Raw genomic sequence first — 24716 nt, forward strand, 5'->3', positions numbered from 1 at the left:
GAATATCTTATAGATTCCTTTCACCAATTATTAAAGGGGAAAGCTGACATATTCGCAAGGAGTTTCTAAAGTCTCAGAGTCTGCATTTTCCAGAATACTTACAATGTGCATCCTCGAGGCAAATCACCAGAATACATTAGTGAAATACAGGAGGAGGCACATGAAATATACATAACCTTTCAAGCTGATATTAAACCCAGAGATATAAAAGAAGATATGGTATCAGACAAGGATTTTCTTTAGACGAAACATCAAGTTTCAAACAACAAGCCTCATGTCTAAATTCAACTCTGAAACTAGCACAAAAAACTTCGAAAATCGCAAAACGTTAAAATGTTGTAAGCAGGAATATCAATGTAGATCAACCCACTAAGTAATATAAATCCTGGCTACTGACCGTAGAGCTCGAGATATCCTATGCCAGCGTAATCGTCCTTCATGCTTCAAGAACTGTATTTAGATGCTGACAGAGCTGCAGTGCTGACTTCTATTCACAACAGTGTATTTTTCTGACAGGCCCTTACTCCAGGTGACGTCTGGAAGGACGGAGAGAAAGACAGCAGATCAGGACGGTCAAAAGCCAGTCCGGCCCAGCTAAAGGCATACCGGAATTTTTAAAGCGCAGGCTATGGCAGGAACATAACTTTATAAAGGTACAGGTTTGGCGTAATAAAAACGGGCTCACTGTATTTCTCAGAAGATGAAATACTTAAAGGTTACGTCTCTGACATAAAATAACGAAGATATTACGAAACAAACACAAAATGTAGAAATGAAGAACATGTTTGTTCGAATATAGCGGCACATAGGATTCTAAATTCTGCCCCCCAAGAGGCAGAAAAATGTCAAATTGAAATTTAAAAAGAAAATTACTTACCATTAAAAACAGCAAATAATTTATTAAGGAACAAATCATGCAAGTTGCTATTCTACAGAGTCCTTTCCATATTCCACCTCCCATCTACTTTCGTAGTTAAGGAGCATCAGATAATTTTAACAAATATATTCCTAACTACCAAATCACAAACAATAATCTTTGGCGCGACATTGCAATTACAAGGGGCGTCCCATAAGTTTTGCGACTACGCTTCAAAAAAAGGGTACAATGACGCGATCTTCATGAAATTTACTGAAGTTTTTTGATGAACCTTCCCCTTCCCATATGCCAAGTTTCATCTCAATCTGATCATTTTAGTATTAGTAAGTGTGTGTTTCTGTAGCGTATGCTTTCCTATTGTATCATTGAAAAAAAAGGAAAAAAAAATTTGGAGCAACGTGTCCCGATTAAATTTTGCTATAGAGTCGAATTTAACCGTACCAAAACTAACGAATTTATACGAGCTATGTCTCGTGCAACACCATTTCGTTGGTATTCCGCGTTTATCGACGATAGAGAGAACATGGAGGACGAAGAAAGGAGTGGTCGATCAGTGAGCACGAAAACAGACGAAAAAACGCTCGTGTAGTTGACGTTTTGAAAGCCGATCGGGGATGTTAGTGCAGGTTTGTAGAGGAGAAAACGGGGAGCTGGTGATTCAGCTATGATCTTCAAACAAAGCTGCAAGGGAAGAATGTCGGTTTAAAAACTCCAAAGTAAAGACAATGCTAATTCCATTTTTCGATAGGAAAGGGATTCATCATTTGTTCCGAAGGGGATCAGACCGCCAATGCCGAGTTCTACAAACAAGTTTTGAACCGCTTGTGTACGCGTATCGCACACGCGACCGTAACTTTTTCCTCGTCTGCGATAATGCCCGGCCTCATACAGCCACTATTGTTCAGCAGTTTCTGGCTAAAAAAGGTGTAACTCAGTTAAGTTGATCAATATCCATAAATCTATTGAAATACGAGGCGCAGAAAAGTAATTTCTCGGGAAGACCTGGAGAAAACTGAAGCATAGAAACGATTGCGCGTAGGCGTGGTTTAGTGTTATACGCCATTTAGGCGATTTTGGGAAATATACATCCAAGTAAATCATCATCATCAACGGCGCAACAACGGGTTCCGTTCTAGGTCTGCCTTAATAAGGAACTCTAGACATCCCGGTTTTCCGCCGAGGTCCACCAATTCGATATCCCTAAAAGCTGTCTGGCGTCCTGACCTACGCCATCACTCCATCTCAGGCAGGCTTTATCTCGTCTTCTTTTTCTTCTATAAATATTGCCCTTATAGACTATCCAGGCTGGATCATCTTCATTCATACCCACCGCAACCTGTTGAGCCAGATTTTATCCACAACCAGACGGTCGTGGTGGTATCGCTCATAGATTTCGTCGTTATGTAGTCTACGGAATCGTATATCCTCGAGTAGGGGGCCAAGAAATAAATCAGAATCCCTTCAATAATTTTGTTTCGGGTTATAATATGCCCATCAAAAGCTGGAAAAATTGTTTTTGGTGGAGTCCCCATTGCATTGCCTTCAGAATCCTGCCACAAACTGACTCCCAGTTCAAGAAAGCGTGCCTTGCGATAAATGTAAAAAAAACAAAGCGACATCGGATTAATTTCTGCTACTACTTGGCTTTCCAGAGTACAAAAGCACATGATTATTAGGGAGTAAGTTGCTCTCCATTTGATCCGGTCCAATATCGTAGATGTGGACTTAGGATCCCTCATATTCCAAACGACGAGATACTGGGGTTTGGAATGACGATATTGAAATAAAGGTCCGTGGAAAGAAACGCCTCTACCACAAATTTCTCAACGATAAAACGTTACCCAATTGACAAATTTACAAGAATGCCAACCGGAATGCAAAGAAAGTGATCGCCTTCACCCGAGCGGTCCATTACAAAGCACGAGCGCACGCAGGATACCGAATACGACGATAGATAGCAAGCCGTGACGGATAGATAGCGAGAATATTTAGAGCAAATTTCAACGGAACAATTTGCTCATCATCCACTTCCACAAGCATTGCCGACATTTGGAGCCATTCCTCCTGTCAGGACCACTCACAGTGAATTAATGTGCTCTTAGGCACTCAATCAGGAGCAAGGCAGAAGACCGCGGTAGAAACAAAGCAGAAGCTGAGAGACCGTCCGAAATTGCAACTTGAAGCAGAAGCCGCCCGATTTCGGAATGGTAAGGCGTCAGGGGGTGACCAAATCGAGGTAGAAATCCTTAAAAAGGCGATAGATGCAATTTCAAACTAAAACTCTCAGCGAGGAAAACGCAGGCAATCCTCCTGAAAGGAAAATTGTCTAGGAAGCCACAACTGAAAGCACAAGGCAACATATTCAAATGATAGCAGACCTTAAGTACCTAGACTTATGGATCAGTGGATACAAGAGTATTAGCGACATATGGATGAATGTGCTAATAAGGCGAAAAAGATCTTCAGTCAACTTGCTGGCCTTGCAAATTCAGACTCGGGACTAGGAAATCGGTCAAAAACCATCCTATACCAAAGGTTATCAGTGCCGATTGTAACTTATGGGAGCTATAGGATGGGCAGGGTATACGAATAAAACATACATAAGGCCCATCACACGTCGGCATAACAAATGGCGTTTCTCGCAGTTAGGGGAGCATATCAGACTACCCCCACTGATGCTCTTTGTATGCTGGCAGTAATAGAGAAGCACTACTTGTACATGCTTAGGATGGGGATCAACTTTTTGGTGGAAAGAGATCTCTTTAATGAAGACCATTCCATAAGCACGAAAACCAAGCTGAGGGCAGCCATGACCAGACAATGGCAGAGGAGATGGGACCACAGTGAAAGGAGCTAATCACAACAGTGTTCTTCCCAGACATTACGAAGAGGCTAAAAATGAAGTGGATGATAGCCAATCATTTTAATAGCCAAATCTCTATAGGGTACGGTGACGTCAAGTGGAAGTTAACGCAATTCCAGCACAAGCAGTCGCTGTTACTACAGAGCACCTCACGTGCTATATGAATGTCCGGTACAGGACGATGAAAGGCAAAAGCTGGTAAATGCAAGCATGGCTGAGCTTGGAACATGACCAGTGCAGCCGGAGGGCTTTGTTGGCTCTTTCCTGCATTTGAAAATTTTTACAGGAGGTGCTGCAAACCAAGTAAGCTAGTGCATTTATCCTGGAGCACGAAGGAAGCACATAGGGAAACAATTGGAGGGTTGGGACATCAGAAACGTCCATCGCGCACAAACGGGCATGGGTAGATAAAATGGGGTGCGGATGTTATAATTATCAGAACCTCATAATAGCCGACGTTTTAATCCTGTAGCTTCTCCAGGAATGTAATTGGGTGAGAACTAACAGTAAAACTTTTAAGGAGATTTGAGGGAATCTAACTTGGATTTTACTATTGTCCGAAGGATAACAGGCAAGGTAGTTATAGCTTGCGGATATAGAAATTAACCGATTATTACTGTCGTTGGCGCACACTGTCTCTACCGGACAAGGAAGGTGAATCTCGAAGTTATAATAAGAGTAATTTCTTGAAATTGTGTATTGAACTTTGCAACATACGAGAAATATGTCAAAAACCTATTTCAAATAATAAAAGAATAAAAGGTTAAATACCAGCTCCTAAATTTGACTGAGAACTCTTATAGTTTCTCTTGGAACAAATGTTCAGAGAGGGCTTCCCGTTTCCCATTTGATCAGATAATCTCCATTGAGGCTTCGTGGAGCGTGATGAGTCCCATTACAGAATCCGATCTGATCGCCCTCCTGGAGAACCTGGTCGGAGAGCAAAAAGTCAATGCTTTCAAATGTCGAGTTCCCAGAAACAGTGTGGGTACACGACAGATAGAGAATGCGATACAACAGGTGCGCGCCATTAATGTTAAGATCCCAAGCATCAGTGGGGAGACCGTATAGAGCGAGTGGACAACAGCAAAATTCTTAGAGTCCTACTCAAAGGCAAGGTATTAAGACAACAGCAGTTGGCAGCAATAAGCCTATGTAGAACTCCTCAATCTGCAATATAAGACTCCAAGGCTGTCGAATGGAAGATCGTACCGGTTTCAGAGGAATCTGGGAAAAACACGAACCTCGGGGTAGAGTGTGGCCCATTCGCGACATTATAGTAGGCACAGACTCCATGTCAGGGCCACTGAAGTCGAGGAAGAAAACGAATGAAATTGAGGAAAACCACAGGACCTAACGATATCACATCTGAAGACTAGAAAATGAAGAGCTGGGACTCAACACTGTGGCTAAGTGAATTTTTCAATCCGGTTATTGAGAAAGGTAGAACAGCATCTGACTGGCAATAATGAAACAGCAATTCCAATCGTTTCAATAACAGCGAATCAAGCCACGTTTGTCCAGAAATGCGGAACTACTAACGCAATACTCGCTCCACCGTTACTCATGAAAAATGAGAAAAATTTCCCTCTTTACATTGTATTTCTGGATCTAGAGAAAGCATTCGACTGTGTGCCACACGAACTCATCTGGCATGCTCTAAGATAACAGCTGGTACCAGAGGAACTCGTGCGCCGGATTCAATTGCTCTACCGCGACCCGAAAGGTAAAGTTCGAAGTGCGGTCGGTGTATCAAAACCTTAGGTGTTTACAAAGGAAGCGCCTTTCACCATTCCTCTTTGTTTTTGTTATGGATACTCTCGCACGGGACATCCAGCATCCAGCGCCCTATACACTGCTTTATGCAGATGATGTTTTGCTAGCATATAATAGCAAAAATGATCTCGAGCCACTTATTCAAAAATGGAATGATTGCCTCATGCAACACGATCTCAGTTTGAATCTGAATAAAACTCAATTTTTGACGACCGATACCTATGAAACAGGCGCTATCACTGGCAATGACAGTAACCTGCTCAGAACTGAACGATTTAAATATCTCGGGTCAATGTTATCAGCCAATGGAGAACTGCATTATGAAATCACTGCACGTATTACCCCAACCTGGATGAAGTGACGTTTCCCGGCGTCCCTTGTGATCGACATATCAACGAACGTCTCAAATCTAAAATTTACCGCAATGTCGTCCGTCCTGTCGTCCGCTATGGTTCTGTGTGTTGGCCGAATATAAAAGACAATGAATGTCGTGTTGCGGTAATGGAGACGAGAGAGTTGCGTTGGACGAGTGGCGAGACACGTTTTGATCACATACAAAATGAGAATATCCGCGATCGATATGGGGTTGTACCAATTGTGAAGAAATTGCGAAAGAGTCGTCTTCGGTGGTATGGTCATGTGATACGCGCTAATGAGAATTCACTTGGCAAGAATGGTCTGAACATCGGAGTCGATAGTAAGTGACCAAAAGCCAAAACAACGGTGGCTTGCTATGCTAGATGGTGATTTGAAGGCCTGAGGACTACATCCAGATTAGGCCTTTGATAAAATAAAATGGCGCAACCAATCACGACCAGCCGACTCCGCTTGTGAACAGGACACAGTCTGAAGAAAAAGAAGATTCCCTTGGAACTCCTAGTGAATGAGGCACACTGTCTCTATCGGAGAAAGAAGGTGAATCCAACCGAAGTGACTGCGAGCCTCTGAAAGGCCCCTAGGAAGGAGCTATACAGGAAATGGCAACAACGATGGGACAATTCCGAAAAAGGCCGCTGGACTCAGACACTGTTCCCATGTATTGAGAGATGGGTCAAGCGAAAACTTGGAAGAACTTAACACAGTTCCTTAGGGAGCAAGGATATAGGAAGTAGTACTTGCATCGCTTCGGATTAAATGAGTCCCCAGACTATCCCAAATGCGCCGCTACACCCGAAGACCGAGAACATATTACTTTCCACTGTCCGAGATTCGCGAATGAAAGAGAGAGGTTAATCGATGCATTCAACGCAATTTTCGGATCCTATAATTTATTGGAGGAGATGCTGAAGTCTCCAGCAAATTGGAGTGTGATAAACGCAACAGTAACTGTGATACAGGAAAATCTACAGGAACTGGAACGAGCCCCATTCGCGAAATAATAATTCTCAGTGCTCCCGCGGGGATATGGGCAAAGAACTGGTGGTGATTGAGACTCCCAGACACTGCTGCAACCTGGCACAGCAGTGCCTTTTTAGTATTTCCTCGTTCAAACATAAAAAAAGGTTCAGCATTGATACCAATGGATGCAAGGGCTAACTAGAACTTCTGCCGTAACTAAGGAGTACGGTGCCCGAGTCGCACAGGTCAACTCCACGCGTGAGGCCACAAGGGTTACATACGGCAATCAGTATTATTTCTAATATCTCGAAGTTATAATAAGAGTAATTTATAATAAGAGTAATTTCTTGAAATTGTCTATTGAACTTTGCAACATACGGGAAATATGTCAAAAACCTATTTCGAATAATAGAAGAATAAAAGGTTAAATACAAGCTCCTAAATTTGACTGAGAACTCTTATATTGGTGACCCCGGAGCGAACATCGCCGCATTAAAGTACGTTTAGAACCAAACTGTCCCAGATTCCACCGAGGAACAAAGCGCAGAATAAATTCTCAAATGGAAAGTCTATCGAAGATGGAGGAAGAAGTGCAGCTTTAAGAGAAAACGGTGCCAGCAAGATCCCGTGAATATGCACCAAAGTGCGTGAGAAGCCCCCGCAGCATTTGTGGTGTACGTGCATTTGTGGGTTCGGGCTGCCGTGTTGACTAGATCAGTTTCACCGCGTCTTCGCTTTAACACTCGCGTCGAAAAGAAGTTTTCTTTTTATTAGTCAAGATGTCGATCGGCAACAGACGCGGCAGGCCCATCGGACCCGCAAGTGACCGCCCTCGCCGTACGCGTAGGACATTTTCGTGGCTTTTCATCCTGGCGGATGTCAGCTTCCCCATACTAGGCGCAGACTTCCTGTGTCACTATGGATTGCTGGTAGACTTGCAAAACAAGTCTCTTATAGATTCCACGACCAACCTTAATTCGTCGGGACAAATGGTATCTCACCCAGGCAATAATCTTTCCGTTCTTTTAGAAGACATTACCGACTCTCGTGTTCGGGCACTTCTCCAAAAGTTCAGCCAGATTACTACCGAGTGTAGTCTCTCCAAACCAGTGAAGCACAATGTGCAGTACCACATTAACACTACTGGTTCCCCGATCTTCTCGAAGGTGCGTCCTCTACTATCCCAAAAATTGGCTATTGCACGGAAAGAGTTTGAACAACTCGTTCAACAGGGTATCTGCAGGCCTCAAATAGCTGTTGGTCTTCCCCACTGCATATGGTCCCTAAGTCAAACGGCGAATGGCGCCCATGTGGGGATTACAGAAGGCTAAATGCACAGACTGTTCCTGACCGATATCCAATTCCACTCATCCACGACTGTGCGCATCACCTCGCGAACTGTTGCATCTTTTCGACCTTGGACTTAGCCAAGGCTTATCACCAAATCCCAGTAGCTCCTGAAGACATTCCAAAGACGGCAATATGCGCACCCTTTGGACTCTTCGAGTTCACCCGGATGACTTTCGACTTTCGGATTGTGCACTGCGACACAAACCTTTCAAAGGTTCATTCACTCAGTCCTGCGAAACCTCGATTTCTGTTTCGTGTATTTGGATGATGTTTTGGTCGCTTCTTCCATTGAGTCTGAGCACTTAGCCCATCTCAAGTGCATTTTTCAACGTCTCCTTGAGGCCGGTTTAGTCCTAAACGTTGAGAAATGCAAATTTCTCCAAAAACAGGCGAGATTCCTCGGCCATTTCATTTCCCCTGAAGGAATACAGCCCGACCCAGACAAGGTGCAAACAATAACAAGCTTCCCGCGTCCAAAGACAGTGAAGGAGTTGAGGAGGTTCTTGGGCATGCCAAACTTCTACCGTCGTTTCCTGCCCAAGGCCGCCCATCACCAGTCCATTTTGAACGCGTACTTGTCTGGCCCCAAAACTAAGGACACACGAAAGATCGTGTGGTCTGAAGAGGGTATCCGCGCGTTTGACAAATCCCGTCAACAACTGGCCGACGCTACACTCTTGGCATTCCCTCTGCAAGATGCACTCCTAGCCGTTTTTGTTGATGCCTCTGACATCGCAGCAGGTGCTGCCCTTCACCAAAAGGTGGATCAAGTTTGGCAGCCTTTGAGCTTCTTCTCGAAGCAGTTGAATTCCGCTCAACGGAACTACAGTACCTACGATCGCAAACTGCTTGCCGCGTACTTGAGCATCAAATACTTCCGTTTCTCCCTAGAAGGCAGGCCGTTCACAGTGTTCACGGACCATAAGCCTCTCACGTATGATTTGAAACAGAAGCCCGACAAAGCGTCCCCTCGTCAGCTTCGACACCTGAGCTTTATAAGCCAGTTTACATCAGACATCCAACACGTGTCCGGCAAGGACAATATAGTTGCTGACGCTTTGTCTCGTGTCTCCGAGGTTAACATCTCCGCCTCACTCGATTTCTCGACTATTGCCAAGGCGCAGGAGGATGACGCAGCACTTCAGAGCCTCAAATCCAACCCCAAATACAAATTTCGGGAGTTGCCCATCTTCGGCTTAAACGTCTCACTCTGCTGCGAAGTCTCGGAAAAGGGACCTCGGTCTTACATTCCGACCACCTTTCGCAAGGAAGTGTTCCACGCAGTTCACGACTTAGCGCATCCAGGCATCGGGACAACAAATCGGTTAGTCACCGATAAATACTTTTGGCCCTCCATGAATAAGGATGTCAATTCCTGGGCCAGAGAGTGCATCGCATGCCAGAAGTGTAAAGTCTCCAGGCATGTAAGGAAAGAAGTGGGCTCATTCCCCCGCACTACCAAGCGGTTCCACACAATACACCTCGACATAGTAGGGTCTTTGCGAGACTCGCACGGTTATAGGTATTGTCTGACAATCATCGACAGGTTTACGCGGTGGCCTGAGGCAATACCTCTGAAAGATATTACGGCGCAATCTTGTGCCGAAGCCCTCTGTCGAGAGTGGATAGCTCGCTTTGGCGTCCCTGTAGTGGTCATCACTGACCAGGGAATGCAATTTGAGTCCACCCTTTTCTCGGAGTTAGGCAAACTCCTAGGGTTTAAACGCCAGCGGACCACTGCATACCACCCGCAATCCAATGGGGTTGCTCAAAGCCAAGGTGTGATAAGAAGACTCAGTGGAAAGTACAAATTACACGATACTCGGTTTCAAAAATTGGAGGACGTGGTCGCTCGACCTGGAAGAGTGGAGACGAGATTATGGACCGAAATTTGACTGTAGAGTCACAGAATAATATGAAACTATTGCATTTTTGTGTCACTCCAGGAATACGGGAGAAGGCATTAAATTGGAAAACAAATCTCCCAAAAGTATCGGCGTCATAGTCATCGTCCTGGCATTTGTTTTCTTGGGATCATGGCAGAGCGAATCAGGTGGCATCACGGCTGGTCTGCCGGGGTAACGAGGGATGAAATAAACCCATAACAGGCTTTGGATTCTTGCTGAGGAAACAAGCGCTCTGCCCTCAGAAGCCCTGCTTAAATCATTTCCTCTCAAAGCCTGAAAATAGAATGATAAAATTAGAATGGCGGAGCTTCACGGACAACCTTTGTTATCTGACGTGGTTTCGAACGATTCATTTTTTTTTTCTTGAAGTCGCCACAGCAGCAAACGAGTTGTCAATTTCCATGAAAAATGACGAAATTTCTAAACAAGGAGAGTTTATTTGAGGGAAACGTCTAGAATCCACTTGAGAGGTTTGGGCGCTTTTTTAAAGAACGAACCTGGGGTTCGGGAGGATGCTTTGCTCTGTACAAACTGTAACACATTTGGCGATAATAAAGCGTGAAACTGTGACAGAAATAGTAGCCAATGGCGAAGGAAACTGACATTCGATTCCCCATTTAGCCGCGGAAAATGGGTAAACAGAACATCCCACCTGCCACGGACGTGGCCAACCTCAGGCTTCGCTTGCCGCACTGGCGGCTCTTAGTTTATTCCTAGGGACCGGACGGATCATAGAAGCGACCACTGGAATTGCAAGGCAGCTATTTACTCACCCGAAATCCTGTCAAATCCCAAGACGCCTTCGCGGTCTCCGTGGAAAGGACACGTCTGAATTTCCTCACACCAACCGCAACAACGGCAACGATGACGGCTACCCTGAGGCGAAGCACTGCTCCTGCAACTCCAGAATCGGTGGGTCACGAAACCGAAAATTAGTTCTTCACACAAAAGGCACGGCACAAGCGAAACGCGATCGAGATCAAGTTTTGCACGTTCGCAAAATTGATAACACACACAAGAAGTGTCACTTTCCACAGCTCCCTGGCCGCGCTGCGCGCTCCCCTGCTCCACACCTCGCACTCCGTGAAATTCGCACGGCAAAGAAAACACAGCCACTGACGTCTCGGCCGCGATAAGGGGGCGCCGAGACACTTGCACCGTTCCGCCGCAGACTCCTCGGTGGCGGTGGGGACGCCGCGCAATAACAACTTGGCCACTTGCAAATCACGGCCTGGTCGGGTTCTGGACGCACGTACGCTCGGCACTGCGACTCCTCGCGAGGACAATTCACGTTCAGTTCACGTCACTCACTTCCAAAACTCACTTGTCACCGACTTTTCCTCCATCGGCCGAAGCTGTTCGCCTTCCTGCTTGCTCGCACGGCACTCAGAGGCGATCACGACCGAAATGCACAATCCACACGACACTTGCGAATTTTCCGTTCGCCCCCGAAATGAGAATGTCACGATCGTCCGGAATTTTTCACTTTTCAGGCGATCTTACCCCGGGGGATCGCCGTTAGCGCGATAATTTCCTTGGACTTCGGTCGCTGGTCCTGTTCGACTTGACGCCGCCTTCTTCCCGCTGACTGTACGCCGTTCCGAGCAAAAAGGTGACCCGAAAATTCGACGTAGACGTCGCCGCGCGATCTAGCAAAATTCTCGTCGAATATGGAGGCAGAAAAATGTTCTTTGCTGGCTTGACTTGACTTTACGAATTCGGAAATTTCTGAGCTTTCCGGCGGCTCGAAACGAGAAATTTTAGACTGTACGCTTGACGCAGACTGTAAATTCATTAGGCGTGCATTTATCAGAAATTAATTCATCGCGATGGCGCATATTTCATCAGATTTATCGTCGAGCCGAACGAGAGAAAATGGTCGTCGACGACGGATCAGAAAGAAATTTTGGCTGCGAAAATGTTCGCGTTCGCCGCGATATAATACCGAATAGTGGGCCAGAGCGAGATAGCCGTAGCTATGCGAGCTGTTGGGCTTTTCTCGTTAACTATTGCTCGGCTCCTCACACTTATGATGAGTTGCCGGAGCTAGAGTGAAAAAGGTGAAATGGTCTCAGCTGGAGCGATTTCGTCATTTGATGTTGACAGTTCGAAAGTACTATGTAAGTCAAATTTACATCTAGAACTTCGAATATCGGCAATTGAAACTCCACTAATTAATCCATCATCACAAGGAAACCGGCACCGTTAAACGCAACTCCCAAGAAATAATGAGACGACTCTCCGCATCTGCGGTAATAAATACAATTTAAATTAAAATCCCCACACATCTGCGGCTGCGTTCGCTATTCGAAATTCAATGTCATCTTGATAACAACTTTTAAGCCCCACCTAAACTGACATGTTTTTGACAGCCGACAGGTGTCATATTCCTGTCAAGATCTACATTATCAACATAAATATGTGTGCGTCCCTTTGACTTGACGGTTTGCTGGCGTTTGAAAATAAAGTGATGATGCCCGAGAAGTTTACACTTTTTCTAATTTGAAGGGAAATTATAGGATCCGGGATATAGTTTCCTATCAAATAGACCTAGACTTTGTTTATTTTATATTTTTATTTCAATGGCGGCAGCTAATGAAGTTTTTAGTGAGCGAATCGAGGTAAACAATAGAAAATTTACGCGGCTTTATGCTAAGGAATTTGGAGAATTGATGTTAATGGGTGAATTACTCTTTTGTTTTAGGGATATGAAATACAAGATCTTTTGGGAAAAGGCGGATTTGCCAGTGTTTATCGTGCGCGATGTCTGAATTCCAACAGGATGGTGGCCGTAAAGATGGTAAGCGGATTTGTCTCAGTGAATGTCAATAAGTTTGTGTGAACCGTGCGACACTAAAAAGTCTAATTATTCAGAAGAGTTTTAATAGAAAACATACCAACAAATCACCACCAGACTACGTTCATACGATTTTTGGCGCCTTCGCGCTTGATTGATTTTGGAATGGTTGCGCCACATTTCTGTTTTCATTGCAACCCTCTGAGTGCATTAGCTTAACATAGTTGGATAAATCAAAGAGGTTTCAGCATCGCTTCCCATGTAGACAGTTCCGTAGCTTTGTCGTCTGTAGAAATTTCAATTTGTTGGAATTTGTAGGCTAACTTTGCCGTTTCTATTCACACCGAAAATCCTCTGCCTAAAAATGGGAAGACGAAGGAGGATTAGACCGTCAACGCCGCTTTTTAAGCCGACGGAAGGCAAGACATTTATGGGAGTTCTCAGCGAAATTCACTATAGGATTAACTCCGAATATAGCCAAACAAAATTGTCCTCAATTCGGAAAACGAAATGTGGTGGAGTTCTCGTCGAACTAGGCCCAAAGACAACAAATGAAGGTACGTTCTGAGCAGCAGTGAAGAGGCTACTGGCAGAAAAGGCTTTGGTTTTTTAGCTAAGAACCCACACGCTCTCTGGAAATCCGAGGAGTTCACTGCTTTACAGAAAAGACCGAACTGAAAGAGACCATTAAGCACAAATGTCCGGAGGAAATCGATACCCGGATTGGTTTCACCTCTGGGAACTCTCGAGGTCAAAAACTTGCTGTAGAACTCGCCGATCGATTTGTGAGAAAACGACTTAATGGATGTAGCAAGTACGAGCCACACAGATCTTCAACGTCGGAAGACCTCCAAGGAACAAGGACCAATATGAATGGTGGCTATCGGAAGCCAACGAAAAAGCGGAAGTCCACTGGAATCCTGCTCAAAAGCCAATACCAGAAGACCATACATAAGAAGTTCGCTTGTGTCCACCAAATCGATTGGTTCGTTCTGTCGGTTTATCGTGCCTGCGCTTGGATCCTGCTTTTGCGTCGTCATCCAATTGTTTTGCCGGTTTGACGATAAATCAGCGAGAGTCGGAGATTTAGTTCACGTGCTTTACTTGAAAGCAAAGTGAAATCGGAACTGACCTATCGCCGCGAGTGCGAAACCCACCCTTACTCGATGGACGCAAAACCCTTGCGTGCAGAGGACGTCGAGCCAGCATACACTATCGTCCATGGACAGGCCTCTTCTAACAATACCTTCATCCGGCCGTTACGGCTGAAGATATTACCATAGAAGACTGTCCACCCATCACCATTGAAGATGACCAGAGCTTCTTTTAAGGGTAGCAGGCCGGGCGTCCGGAATGGCAAACTAAAACGACTTCTGGCATCCCGGCCAGCCCATTGGTAAGAAAATTTGATCGTTCCTAGGTTCCTGGGTCTAACCCGCCTGCCGACGTGCTTAAAGGCCGACTAAAATGTCCTAACACACACAAGAGAATCTTCCACTTAATCACGGCCTCCAAATTAGAAGGGCGATTACTTTACCATTAAGGACGTCCAAGACAACGCCAATAAGGAGTCGGCGGCGCCTCTCAAATACGAGAAATGTAGTCAATTGGGTCATCTAACCAGTTTCTCGAAATGTCCCCGTAGTTTGGAATCAATCCAACGTAGAGAGAGCTGAAAGTGACCCGCACTCCCTGCCTTCCTCCTAGACAGACACTCAGCAGTTTGTGACTCTCCGCCTGGCCTTCTGCCCCATTCCGGTTGGGCCACGCTTCATTTACTGACTCCTTATGCCGCAGTTGCTGGGGTTGATTAAGACCCGAAATCCACATCGCAGCTCAGACCCATTTCAGGTTAGTCGCGCACCCTCCCACACATCGTTGAGGGAGGAGCAGCACTGCCTGAGCCACCCGTTCGTGTCTTCGCCAGCAAAGTTTGGCCGTAACATTTTACGGTATACACCTATCGACTCAAAGCGAAGCTTAATGCCTTGCGAGGATGCACTCCTTACAGCTAGGAGGAGTTTCCTCCTAAGCTGTTAGCACTGCTCAGTATCGTAACCGGATGGATTAGAGTCGGCATACAAGACCCATCCACCGACTTCGATGAAGGCCTAGCGGTTGCCGACCCGAGCCCTCTTTGCTGCCTTTTGTGTCGAAGAGTTGGGATCGTCCGGGGACCGTTGCCGCTTCTGTTTCCCCTTAGCCACAGGTGCTCCAAACGATCCTTTCCCCTCAATATTGGCACAGACTGTGGGTTATGATTTACCTTAAGGCGGTTTGCCCGAATGCGGTTTGAACGGGGGCGGTTTGCCCGAAGGCTATTTACTGTCCGTAGACAAGTGCTTACCCATGAGCAAGTCTTTAGCCTCAGCAGGTGGCGCCGATTGGAGCCCGGGGTCAGGAGTGCTGACAGAAAGGGCTTGCTCCGATACTGGGGTTCGCCTTGTACCCAGAGTTCACTGAAATAATAAAAAACTTGTTGTTTCTTTTTCGTTGGTGTGGATATTTATTCTTGCAAATACCGATATTTCGGGAACCACTTGTTCCCTTCATCAGTGCTAACAAGACTTGTTATCGGTATTTGCAAGAACAAATATCCACACCAACGAAAAAGAAACAACAAGTTTTTTATTATTTCAGATAATTAATCGTTGGAAACACCGCATAATTTCACCTAGACAGAGTTCACCGTTCACGGCAACATCTTAATCTTTGTGACCATTCAGTCCTCGGCACAGTAGACACACCTTGGCTAGGGGATTTTGATTACCGCTTAGCTTCAGGTGTCACCTCTCGTTTCCTAGAGTATCTTCCTTACTGAGCTCACTCACCACGAAAAGGTAGATAATCGTCGAGGGAGCTCCTAAACGAAACAAGACTTGGAGAAGCTCCCAATGTTAAACTGCACTTTCTCGGATACATCACATTCCCCAATGACGCGGGAAGAGGCATAGCCATCCTAGTCAAATTAGGACTTTAAACTGCCTGTTAGCAGTGATCAGATTACTTGCCAAGGCCGGCGGCGTTCTTTCAGTCCTAATCGGCTCTCTCTACTTTCCAGAATTACCTTTAACTGTGACTTAGGAAGCCATGAAGTGAAAGATAATGGCAAAATATGGCTGTGGATGATTAGTTGCCGTGGTGGTGGTAACGTTTTGGCAAAAACCAAAGAACATTTTTGAGAAATACTGTAGACAAACTAAGTTAGCACAAATATCTCGATTATACTCTATATCTACAATTTTTACTCCTCCCTTTTCAGATCGACAAAAAGCGGATCCAAGCCGTCGCAATGGTTGGTCGCGTCCGGCAAGAGGTTTCAATACACTCTCGCCTCAAGCATCCTTCCATTCTCGAGCTTTACACATTTTTCGAAGACCCAAACTACGTTTATTTGATCTTGGAGTTGGCTGAGAACGGAGCTCTGAATCGTTACATGAAGGACCACAAGAAAGTCATGACAGAGCCTGAAGCCGCTCATATCATGAAACAAGTTGTTGCCGGTCTCCTCTTCCTCCACTCACATAAAATCCTCCATCGCGATATTTCTCTATCGAATTTGTTACTAACAAAAAACATGCAAGTGAAAATCGCTGACTTCGGCTTGGCCACACAACTTAGCCGACCGGAAGAGAAACACATGACAATGTGTGGCACACCGAATTATATTTCACCGGAAGTTGCTTCACGAGCTTCACATGGATTACCAGCTGATGTTTGGAGTTTGGGGTGCATGTTTTATACGTTGTTGACGGGACGGCCACCATTCGATACAGACGGAATAAAGTCAACATTGACGAAAGTCGTTATGGCTAACTATGAGATGCCAAGTTATTTGTCTATGGAAGCTAAAGATTTGATTGATAAGCTTTTACGGAAGAATCCAGTGGAGAGAATTCGCTTAGAGGATGTACCAAGTCATCCGTTTATGTTGAAGTATTCAAATCAAAATATTCTAAAGGAGCAGAATCAGACTTTAGGGTCGTCGGGGGATAGCGGAATTCTGACAATTTCAAGCGGTAAGTAACCTTCTTATATGGAGTTGGGCGTTACAGGGTTTCTCTAAAACAGAATTGTTATGATTGTGCCAATTAAGATCATATTTAAAGTTAGTTGGTTAGAGTAATTGATTTACGGATCAATTTGTCCATTTTCCCAGGAGGCACATCGCACAACCTCACTCGCCAGGGTAGCTATTCACAACAATATCCGCGTTCGGGGGATCGCTATAACAACTTTCCAATGTACAAAATACCAGAGGTGTGTCAAGAAATGGCTGTTCAGACGAGTGCCTACGGATCTTCATCTTCTGGATCACGCTCATCAAATAATTCTCCTCAGTGGGGTATGCAACAAATGGATCAACAACAACAACAGTTCGACAGTATGGAAGTGGACAGTGGTTTAAATCAATATCGATATGAACATTGTGTACAAAACGTATTTAGCTCAAAATCCAGTTCACAATATTCGTCATCGTCAGACCAGCAAATATCAACGCATTCGAATTATATTTTGGAGGATATTAAGTACGAGACGAGTAATCAGAAACCTTTTACGGCAATCGGAGACTTGTATAATCCGGAAGATCCTGGCGGAGGTGGTGTTAGGCAAGATGGTTTACTGACGAAACAGAACCTCAACGTGTATCAGTGTTCTGCGGAGTATGCTCAAACGCCAGTTAATTGCCATCGGGGGTATTCATGTGAAAACATGTTCGAAAACAAAGTGAGGCTATTTTTTTTATATTGTCAAGAGTTTACTGTAATGGATTTGTTTTTAGGAAATACTCCCCGTGAATCAGTTTCAACAGCAATGTCTAAACGCACCAGGAACTCCCCAAACACAGCCTCTGCATCGTGGTCCTATAACTAGTACACCCGCAGGTCCATTGCCATCTTCATATCCACCACCAGTTACTCCAATTTATCATCAGGAATCTAATATTCCCACCGCTGCTCACTCATCCCATCCTGCATCACCGGGTCGTCAGAAGGTTCAAACCAAAGAGAAACTACCCATCCCACCGTTAAATACTGAAAGACTTTTGCCCACGCGTCACAAGACAAAGAATGCCATCATGAGTATCTTGAAAACTGGCGATGTGGTTATTGAATTCACTAAATTCAAGGCGCGTTACAATGAAGAAAGGATCGTTGATGTTTGTTGGGTGTCGAAAGATGGATTGAGGATTATTATTTATCAGCCAGAGCAAGGAAGGTAAGTGAGTTTTATATTTAAAATTTAGTGTCAATTTTATTTGAAATAATCTCACGGAATCTACTTTGAAAATTTATGATGCTTTCTTTACGGTTTATTTAAACTTTCTTTAATTTAATCAATAAAATCAATAAATTTCATTTGATATGCAATTTGCGCGATTCCGACGATTTCGTAACCTACACAATGACGAAATCTATGAGCGATACCATGACCGTCCGGTTGTGGATAAAATCCGGCTCAATAGGTTACGGTGGGCGGGTCAATTAATCCGTATGGATGAGGATGATTCCACCCGGAAAGTCTATAAGGGCAATATCTATGGTAGAAAAAGAAGACGAGGCAGACCCTGCCTAAGATGGAGCGATGGCGTAGGTCAGGACGCCAGACAGCTTTTAGGGATATCGAATTGGTGGACCTCGACGCAAAACCGGGATGTCTGGAGTTCCTTATGAAAAGTCCAGTTCCTTGATATGAAAAGTCAACGTCAAAAGCTTCAGACACTTTTGGTACGTAGCATAGTACTTACTATCCCAAAGCGAGCTACCAAAGAGGGCGAATGAAATTCCTATGCTGCTTCATTCCAAGCCAATTCTGACCGTCTTTAGGATAGAGTTCTGCTGGCTTCATGCCGAAAGGTTATCATTAGGAAAGTCGTAGCAACTCCAGTTGGCGCTGAACCAAGGGTAGTTTGCTGCGCTTTCGTCCAATTTACTTCGTGTGCTTATCAGCCGGTGGCTGTAGGAGACCAGTAATTAGTTAGTGCTGCTACCTTAAGAGGCGTTTATATCCCGAAATTGTAGTCGGAATAATACGCAGTGAACTTTTCATTGCCCTTACAGAAATAAATTTTTGGAATCAACTTTCATTGACTTAAAAGTCTTTCTAGTGCCATCTAGACTTAATTAATTCTGTGAAGATTTATCGACTTCCAGTCGGTATGAACACCACCAGGTTTTCCAGCGGAGAAAAATTCTTTCCAGACAGCCATCTAGGGTGGCCCCCAAACGGGAGTCAGCACTGTAGCTACCACTAATTCGTTCTGTGGCTACAGGAGCAGTTGACAATATATCCGGTTAAAGTTTACATATCTGGACAGTTGCCAGCCCCTCCGACGCCTACCCAGCCAAAGGCCACAGCCCTCCAACTACCAGCGGCCGGACCTCGTTCAAGAGCAGCCATAAACTTGGCCCAGTATCGGGCCTGGCATTCCACACTCGGGGAAAATACACTAGCAAGCGAAAAGAAGGAGCGACGACCCAGGGGAGGTCGAAAGGTGCGGCAATGGCTAGAGAGGCGCATCCTGCATCTGTTTCGGGGGAGCACCGCACCCGGAAGTCAAACAGTGGATCGAGATGGACCTTTGAGAGCTAAAGCGGTTCAGAAGAGTTGTACGTGATGCCCCGAAACAGATCTAGCAATCAGAGGCCTGCTGAAATAAAAAAAGTAAAGAAAAAGCCACAACGTACGGAGTTAGCCCAAACGAGGTTGAGGGCTTCCCATACAAGTATATAAGCTAGAGAAGCTAGCGAAACCATAAATATACTGCTGAGGAACTTGCGAAAGAGGTCCCTATGTGCATAGTGGCGGTTCATAACATAACACCGTGGACAAAACCATACCACACTAATTATAGAGGATGTGAAGTATATAAAGCCCTGAACCAAAGCACGCTGTCTATTCAAAAATGGGAGCAACAACAAATAAACTCTGTGACTATATCGTAAACTCTGGCAAGCTCCGTTAACTGACCATCGCCATCTATTCGTCCTGGAGTACGATTTGCTAATGTAGTGGAAAACCAAGGCCAAGACGAACCTATCGCTAACAGTTTAAGGCAAGAACTATCTTCGATTATTGCTGCACTATCAAATAATCTGAATTAGTTAATGAATACTATCAGCACCATGATCGAGGAACTAATAAAGATCCAAAATATGATGTTGCACATTCTTTTAAATAAAAAAATAAATTCCATCAAAATTGCTCACTAGAATGCATACGGCCTAAGTCAACACAGAGTTGAAATGATCCTCTTCTGGAAAAATCGTGACATTGATCTGTTCGAAGACTCATTTCACAGAAAAAAAATAACAAGTTCAATGTTGCCTGTATTTTTTATGATGCTAAACATCCTGGAGCGAAAGCCAGAGGCGGGACAGCAATGTTGATTAAACGCCAGCTTAAACACTATCCACTGGAAGCATCCAATAAGGATTTCATTGAAGCAACCTTGCTATGCCTGGAGATGTGATCAGGAGAACTTGTCATATCATCGGCTTGCCCCCGTGACATAAAATAACTCGGGAGCAATTCACTCAATTCTTCAATACTTTATGAAAAAAATTCATCGCCGCTGGAGACCTCAACGCAGAGCATACCGACTGGGGTTCAAGGTTAGTCTCTTCTAAAGATAAAAATAATGACTTAAAAGGAATCCCACGACAGTGTACAATAGCGCAAACAATTTACGAGCTATCGTCAGACCACTCTCTCGTAATTATCATGGTGCAAAGCAAGCTTAAGAACAATAACTCTCAACCTGGACTGACGAACAAATCCACCAATTGACGAACATTCAAAAAGGAAATCAACAATCGTGTCTCGTTGGATGTTCGATTAAGGAGTAAACCTGACATCGATGAAGTGCTTAGTGTTTCAACAAAATGCTACTAGCAGCCGCCTCTATAGCAACACCAAATATTTCGGAGAAAGCCGAATTTAAACAAGTCTATTCGTCGACAGTAATCTGAATTAAAGAAGAAAATGTAAAAATAAAAAAGAATATAATTGATAAAAGAGAAAATTCCCGGCAATAGTTTGAAGATAGTTCTCTCCCAGTGTAAAATAAAAATTCGTTTTTATTCTTTTTTTTCGACTTAATTTACTTTTAAATGTTACATTTCCCCATTTGTCACCATGAACTCTGTTATCTCACCGCGCCGACAGTCTACTCCAGAGTTTCTTGTCATCTTCACACTTTTCGCCTCGGTCTCCTGTCAGTTCAATGCGGCGGCAGAGGCGAATTCGCGGTGGCGTTCATGCTGCCACATCGCTCCGCCTCCAGTTGAAACAACGCGGGTTCAGAGAAGCAAACCGTCCGCGCGATCCCGCCAATGGGAGTTATCGGGCGAATCTGGCGATTTGCGGGCGTTTTTTCGAAGCGGCCGCCGGCTCGTCGAAAGCCTTCAGACAAGACAAGACAAGAACCCACACTTGGGCCCGCCTCGGAAGCCGAGCTTGAACGAGTGCTCGCTTCATTCCAGAACTCTAAAGGGTTCCTCGGATGGTGGGTGTAGCGGCTTCCGAGGAGCGTCCACCCGAATGAGAACCTGTGAACACGTCTTGAGGTCCCTGGGGGTGTTGACTTCTGTTGTCGCGTGTCAGGAAAGTGGAGTCGGTCACAGCTTCAATACCGCGTTCCTAAGCAGACGCATCATTCCAGAGTCGCCCAACCCTACTCTGATGTTCAGCACAGAGTCGACCGACAGGTGCAGATTCTCTTCGTACACTATCTCCACAGGGCTGGCTGTGAACTCCTCTCATTGGGCTGTACGGAGGCCGAGGAAGACGAAAGGTAAGGACCGCGGCCACATTCATGAAGGGCTGTTTCGGAAATGAGGTTCCTATCGCTATAACTTTGCTGTCTGTGAAGCTAAACCTTGTTCGCTGGTTCCCCCACCACCGATCTCAACAACAATTGTCCATCTGCGACGGTCAGTAATGGCCTGACAGCCATCCGCGGTAGAGCCCGTCATTGTCGTCACCGCCAGTCACAATTCATAGAAATTCATCACCAGTTCAGTGAAGTGTATGGAGAAACGTGTATAAACATGTCCGCAAATGGTGTAGGGAGTTTGCTGACGGCCGCACGGATGTCCACGATGAACAACGGAGAGAGAGGTCGTTGATCTCCAACGAAGTTGTGGCGAAGATTGAGGGAATCATGCTCGAAGATCGGCGAATCACGATCTGGCAATTAGCTGTTGAAATTCCTGAGGCTTTTGAAGCCTCAATTGACAGGATTTTGAAAAAAAGCTAAGTTATCACTAGGTGTGTGTGCGCTCCGCACACGAAATCCACAAACAGTAGCGCGTTGGCATTGCTCGTGCGTTTTTGAGTGAATGCGACGAAAATACCGAAGAAGTTTAAGCAGAAGCTGTTGGCAGGAAAAGTCATGACAACGGTATTTTGGGACCGGCATGGTATGCTGCTTATCGAGTTTATGCCTATAGGGACCACAATAAACTCCCTCCGACGGGCAATTTAAAATCGTCGTAGGGAGGGGAAAACTCACCAAAGGCGTAAGACTACACCACGACAATGGGCGTCCGCATGTCTCGCAACAAGCGAAGTACTTAATCGAGGGATAGTTTAAAGATCAACGTTTTGAATGATGTATTCGTTTTTTCAAACAAAAAATTCCTTGTGTTTGAAAAAATTTCGGAACCTTATTTTTTAAAAAAAAAACACTCTGGGGCGATGCTTGAATTTATTATTTTATGGAAACGGTTTGTCTCATATTAGAGCTACCCAAATTATAAATTGGGGATGTGTGTTACGTAAATTGAGAACTTTAGGGTCTTTTCTCTTAGTCAGAAAAATGGAAAGTGAAAACAGCGAAGGAGGCTGTAGATATTACCCATTCCTTCGTTGTTTTTAGCATTGAATCATCATTTTTAACCTTCAAATATTTTATATCTAATTTCAGAGGGATTCCTCTTCACGATGAACCACCTAAAATCCCACCCGCTGGCGCTGATTCAATTTTCAGCTATGAAAGTCTCCCAACAAAACACTGGAAGAAATACATCTACGCCTCCCGTTTCGTGAACCTTGTGAAAGGGAAAACACCAAAAATCACCTACTACAGTCCTAAGGCTAAATGCCAACTGATGGAGACACTGGAGGACTACGAAATGTGCTTTTACAATGGTTGGAAGATTACGAAACAGACAAGCGATGAAGTAAAAATTATTGACAGTGATGGTCACTCGGTTAACACTCCTCCAAGTCTATTTACGGGGACCGTAAAAACCATGTATGACCACTACAAAGAATGTTTAGAACATTGTATTTTGATTGAGAAGACTTTGAGCAGTATTCCAAGCGATGGTATATGCTTTCCGGTGATAATTGGACGAAGACCGACACAAGAGATCAAGGGTCAGGAAGGTGTTCTGAAGAATAGTACAAATTTGAATTATGCAACACCAAGATCACAACAGGTTAGTGGAAAATTTTGTCTTTTCATTTAAAACGAATTGGGAGCCTTAAGCTCTTGCTAAGTTTTGGATTGTTTCTATTATGCGGCACCAAATTATTTTTATTGAAAAATGTTCTTTTTGAATGTCCTTTCAGTTGCCATCGTTTAACTTAACGATGAGTACACTGTCATCAAATCGACCGGCATCAGTTCAATCCCAGGTTGCATCGCAATCAAACGTCCCGATAAAGAGAATAAATGTTCCCGGCATTGGTATAGCTACACAGGTAACTATTAACTCTCCAATTCTACGTCCTTATGAAGAAAATTCAATTGAAAATTCACTTCTAGCTATCGCAGGGTGTTGTGAACATACAATACCCTGATGGATCCAATCTGAGTATTATTCCGGAGAACCAAGGCGGTGGTGTGACATTCACGCCTGCCGACGGTGTAGCAGCACATTTTTCGCTTTCAGAAAACTTGCCTAATTTAGTGCGTGAGCGGTTAACGCACATTCCTGCCGTTGTGAAACAACTGACAAATGGTCTGACCAACAACGCATCGGGTTCGCAGCAAATCGGTGGCGCCATGAGAGGTGCAGGAGGAGCCAATATGAGGTTTTTTCGATAATGTATTGAGTATTTCCTAAATCGAAATTTTTTTTGTAATGTATTTTTTAAGAATATTCTATTTACATGACTTGAACTAGGAATAATTTATATTTTATGGAAAACAAATAGAAAAAGTAAAAAAGTATTCACTCGCCAATGTTAAAATTGTTAGTTTAGCAACGAATCTAAATAAGGTCTAAAGTTCGTTAGAATAATAAAAACTTTATTTTATACGAATGTTTGTCATATAGAAGTTTCCAAATCAGAGAGCCACATGTTGTAGACTATTGATTAGTTTAATGATGGAACTAAACGCTTTCTTAAAAATTTGTTGTCTATTTTCTCAAAAAAAAAAAGCTTCAGTTTCTGCAGGACTAATAAACGATTTGTGTGTCTTCATTCATAGAGAGAATCTAGCCGCGTTGCTGCTTTCGCGTTCCTAATGCAGCAAAAATTATTTCGCATGATTGGATTTGCAATTTGGGTGAATTCATTGAGCAACCTGATGTCCTGTTTCGGGTTCAAAAATCGGTTGCGGTCACGAGTGTTTATGTGTGGCTCTGTGCAACAACAATGCTGATGAAGCCTGTACCCACGCCCCATACTTCGTGGAAGTAATATGCAAACATCGAAATTATGAAAAAAGTCGAACTGTGCTGTCTTTGTGCATTAGGATGCAAGTACGGCCAAATAACAGACAGTTCAGTTAAGGTATTTACTTTTATTGTAAATAGTGTATCTATAAAGGCCCGAAGAAAGTAGAGGACC

The 24716-nt window shown here is 44.3% G+C and overlaps 2 protein-coding genes across 5 annotated transcripts in view; one reads left to right on the forward strand and one right to left on the reverse strand.

The window, feature by feature from the left end:
- LOC119650363 (cyclin-dependent kinase 12) overlaps positions 1-11251 on the reverse strand; it is a 35302-nt gene extending 24051 nt beyond the window's left edge. For both annotated transcript variants that reach the window (XM_038053054.1, XM_038053053.1), the window contains exon 1: positions 10885-11251. The gene's annotated coding sequence lies outside the window, so the exon portion shown is untranslated. The remainder of the gene's footprint in view (positions 1-10884) is intronic.
- An 845-nt stretch (positions 11252-12096) lies between these two features.
- LOC119650364 (serine/threonine-protein kinase PLK4) lies at positions 12097-24275 on the forward strand. 3 transcript variants are annotated; one of them, XM_038053056.1, is made up of 8 exons: positions 12103-12231; positions 12816-12911; positions 16171-16927; positions 17068-17636; positions 17692-18128; positions 22840-23356; positions 23490-23621; positions 23686-24275. In XM_038053056.1, the coding sequence occupies exons 1-8, from the start codon at positions 12208-12210 to the stop codon at positions 23965-23967; spliced, it is 2814 nt and encodes a 937-aa protein (XP_037908984.1). In that variant the 5' UTR covers positions 12103-12207; the 3' UTR covers positions 23968-24275. The 3 variants fall into 3 exon arrangements, with proteins under 3 accessions (XP_037908985.1, XP_037908984.1, XP_037908983.1); XM_038053055.1 differs by lacking the exon at positions 12103-12231 and adding an exon at positions 12297-12732; XM_038053057.1 differs by lacking the exon at positions 12816-12911 and having other exon boundaries at positions 12097-12231.
- The last annotated feature ends 441 nt before the right edge of the window (positions 24276-24716 follow it).

This window comes from Hermetia illucens, chromosome 2 (assembly GCF_905115235.1).
Source record: "Hermetia illucens chromosome 2, iHerIll2.2.curated.20191125, whole genome shotgun sequence".
NCBI lineage: Eukaryota > Metazoa > Arthropoda > Insecta > Diptera > Stratiomyidae > Hermetia > Hermetia illucens.

What these genes read in the sequence shown, in the direction of transcription:
- LOC119650364 (XM_038053055.1), top strand. Translation starts at nt 12,694, where the DNA reads ATGGCGGCAGCTAATGAAGTTTTTAGTGAGCGAATCGAG. An exon ending in TTTTTAGTGAGCGAATCGAG is followed by an intron (nt 12,733 to 12,815) that starts GTAAACAATAGA and finishes CTTTTGTTTTAG; the next exon opens with GGATATGAAATACAAGATCT. An exon ending in AAAACATGTTCGAAAACAAA is followed by an intron (nt 17,637 to 17,691) that starts GTGAGGCTATTT and finishes ATTTGTTTTTAG; the next exon opens with GAAATACTCCCCGTGAATCA.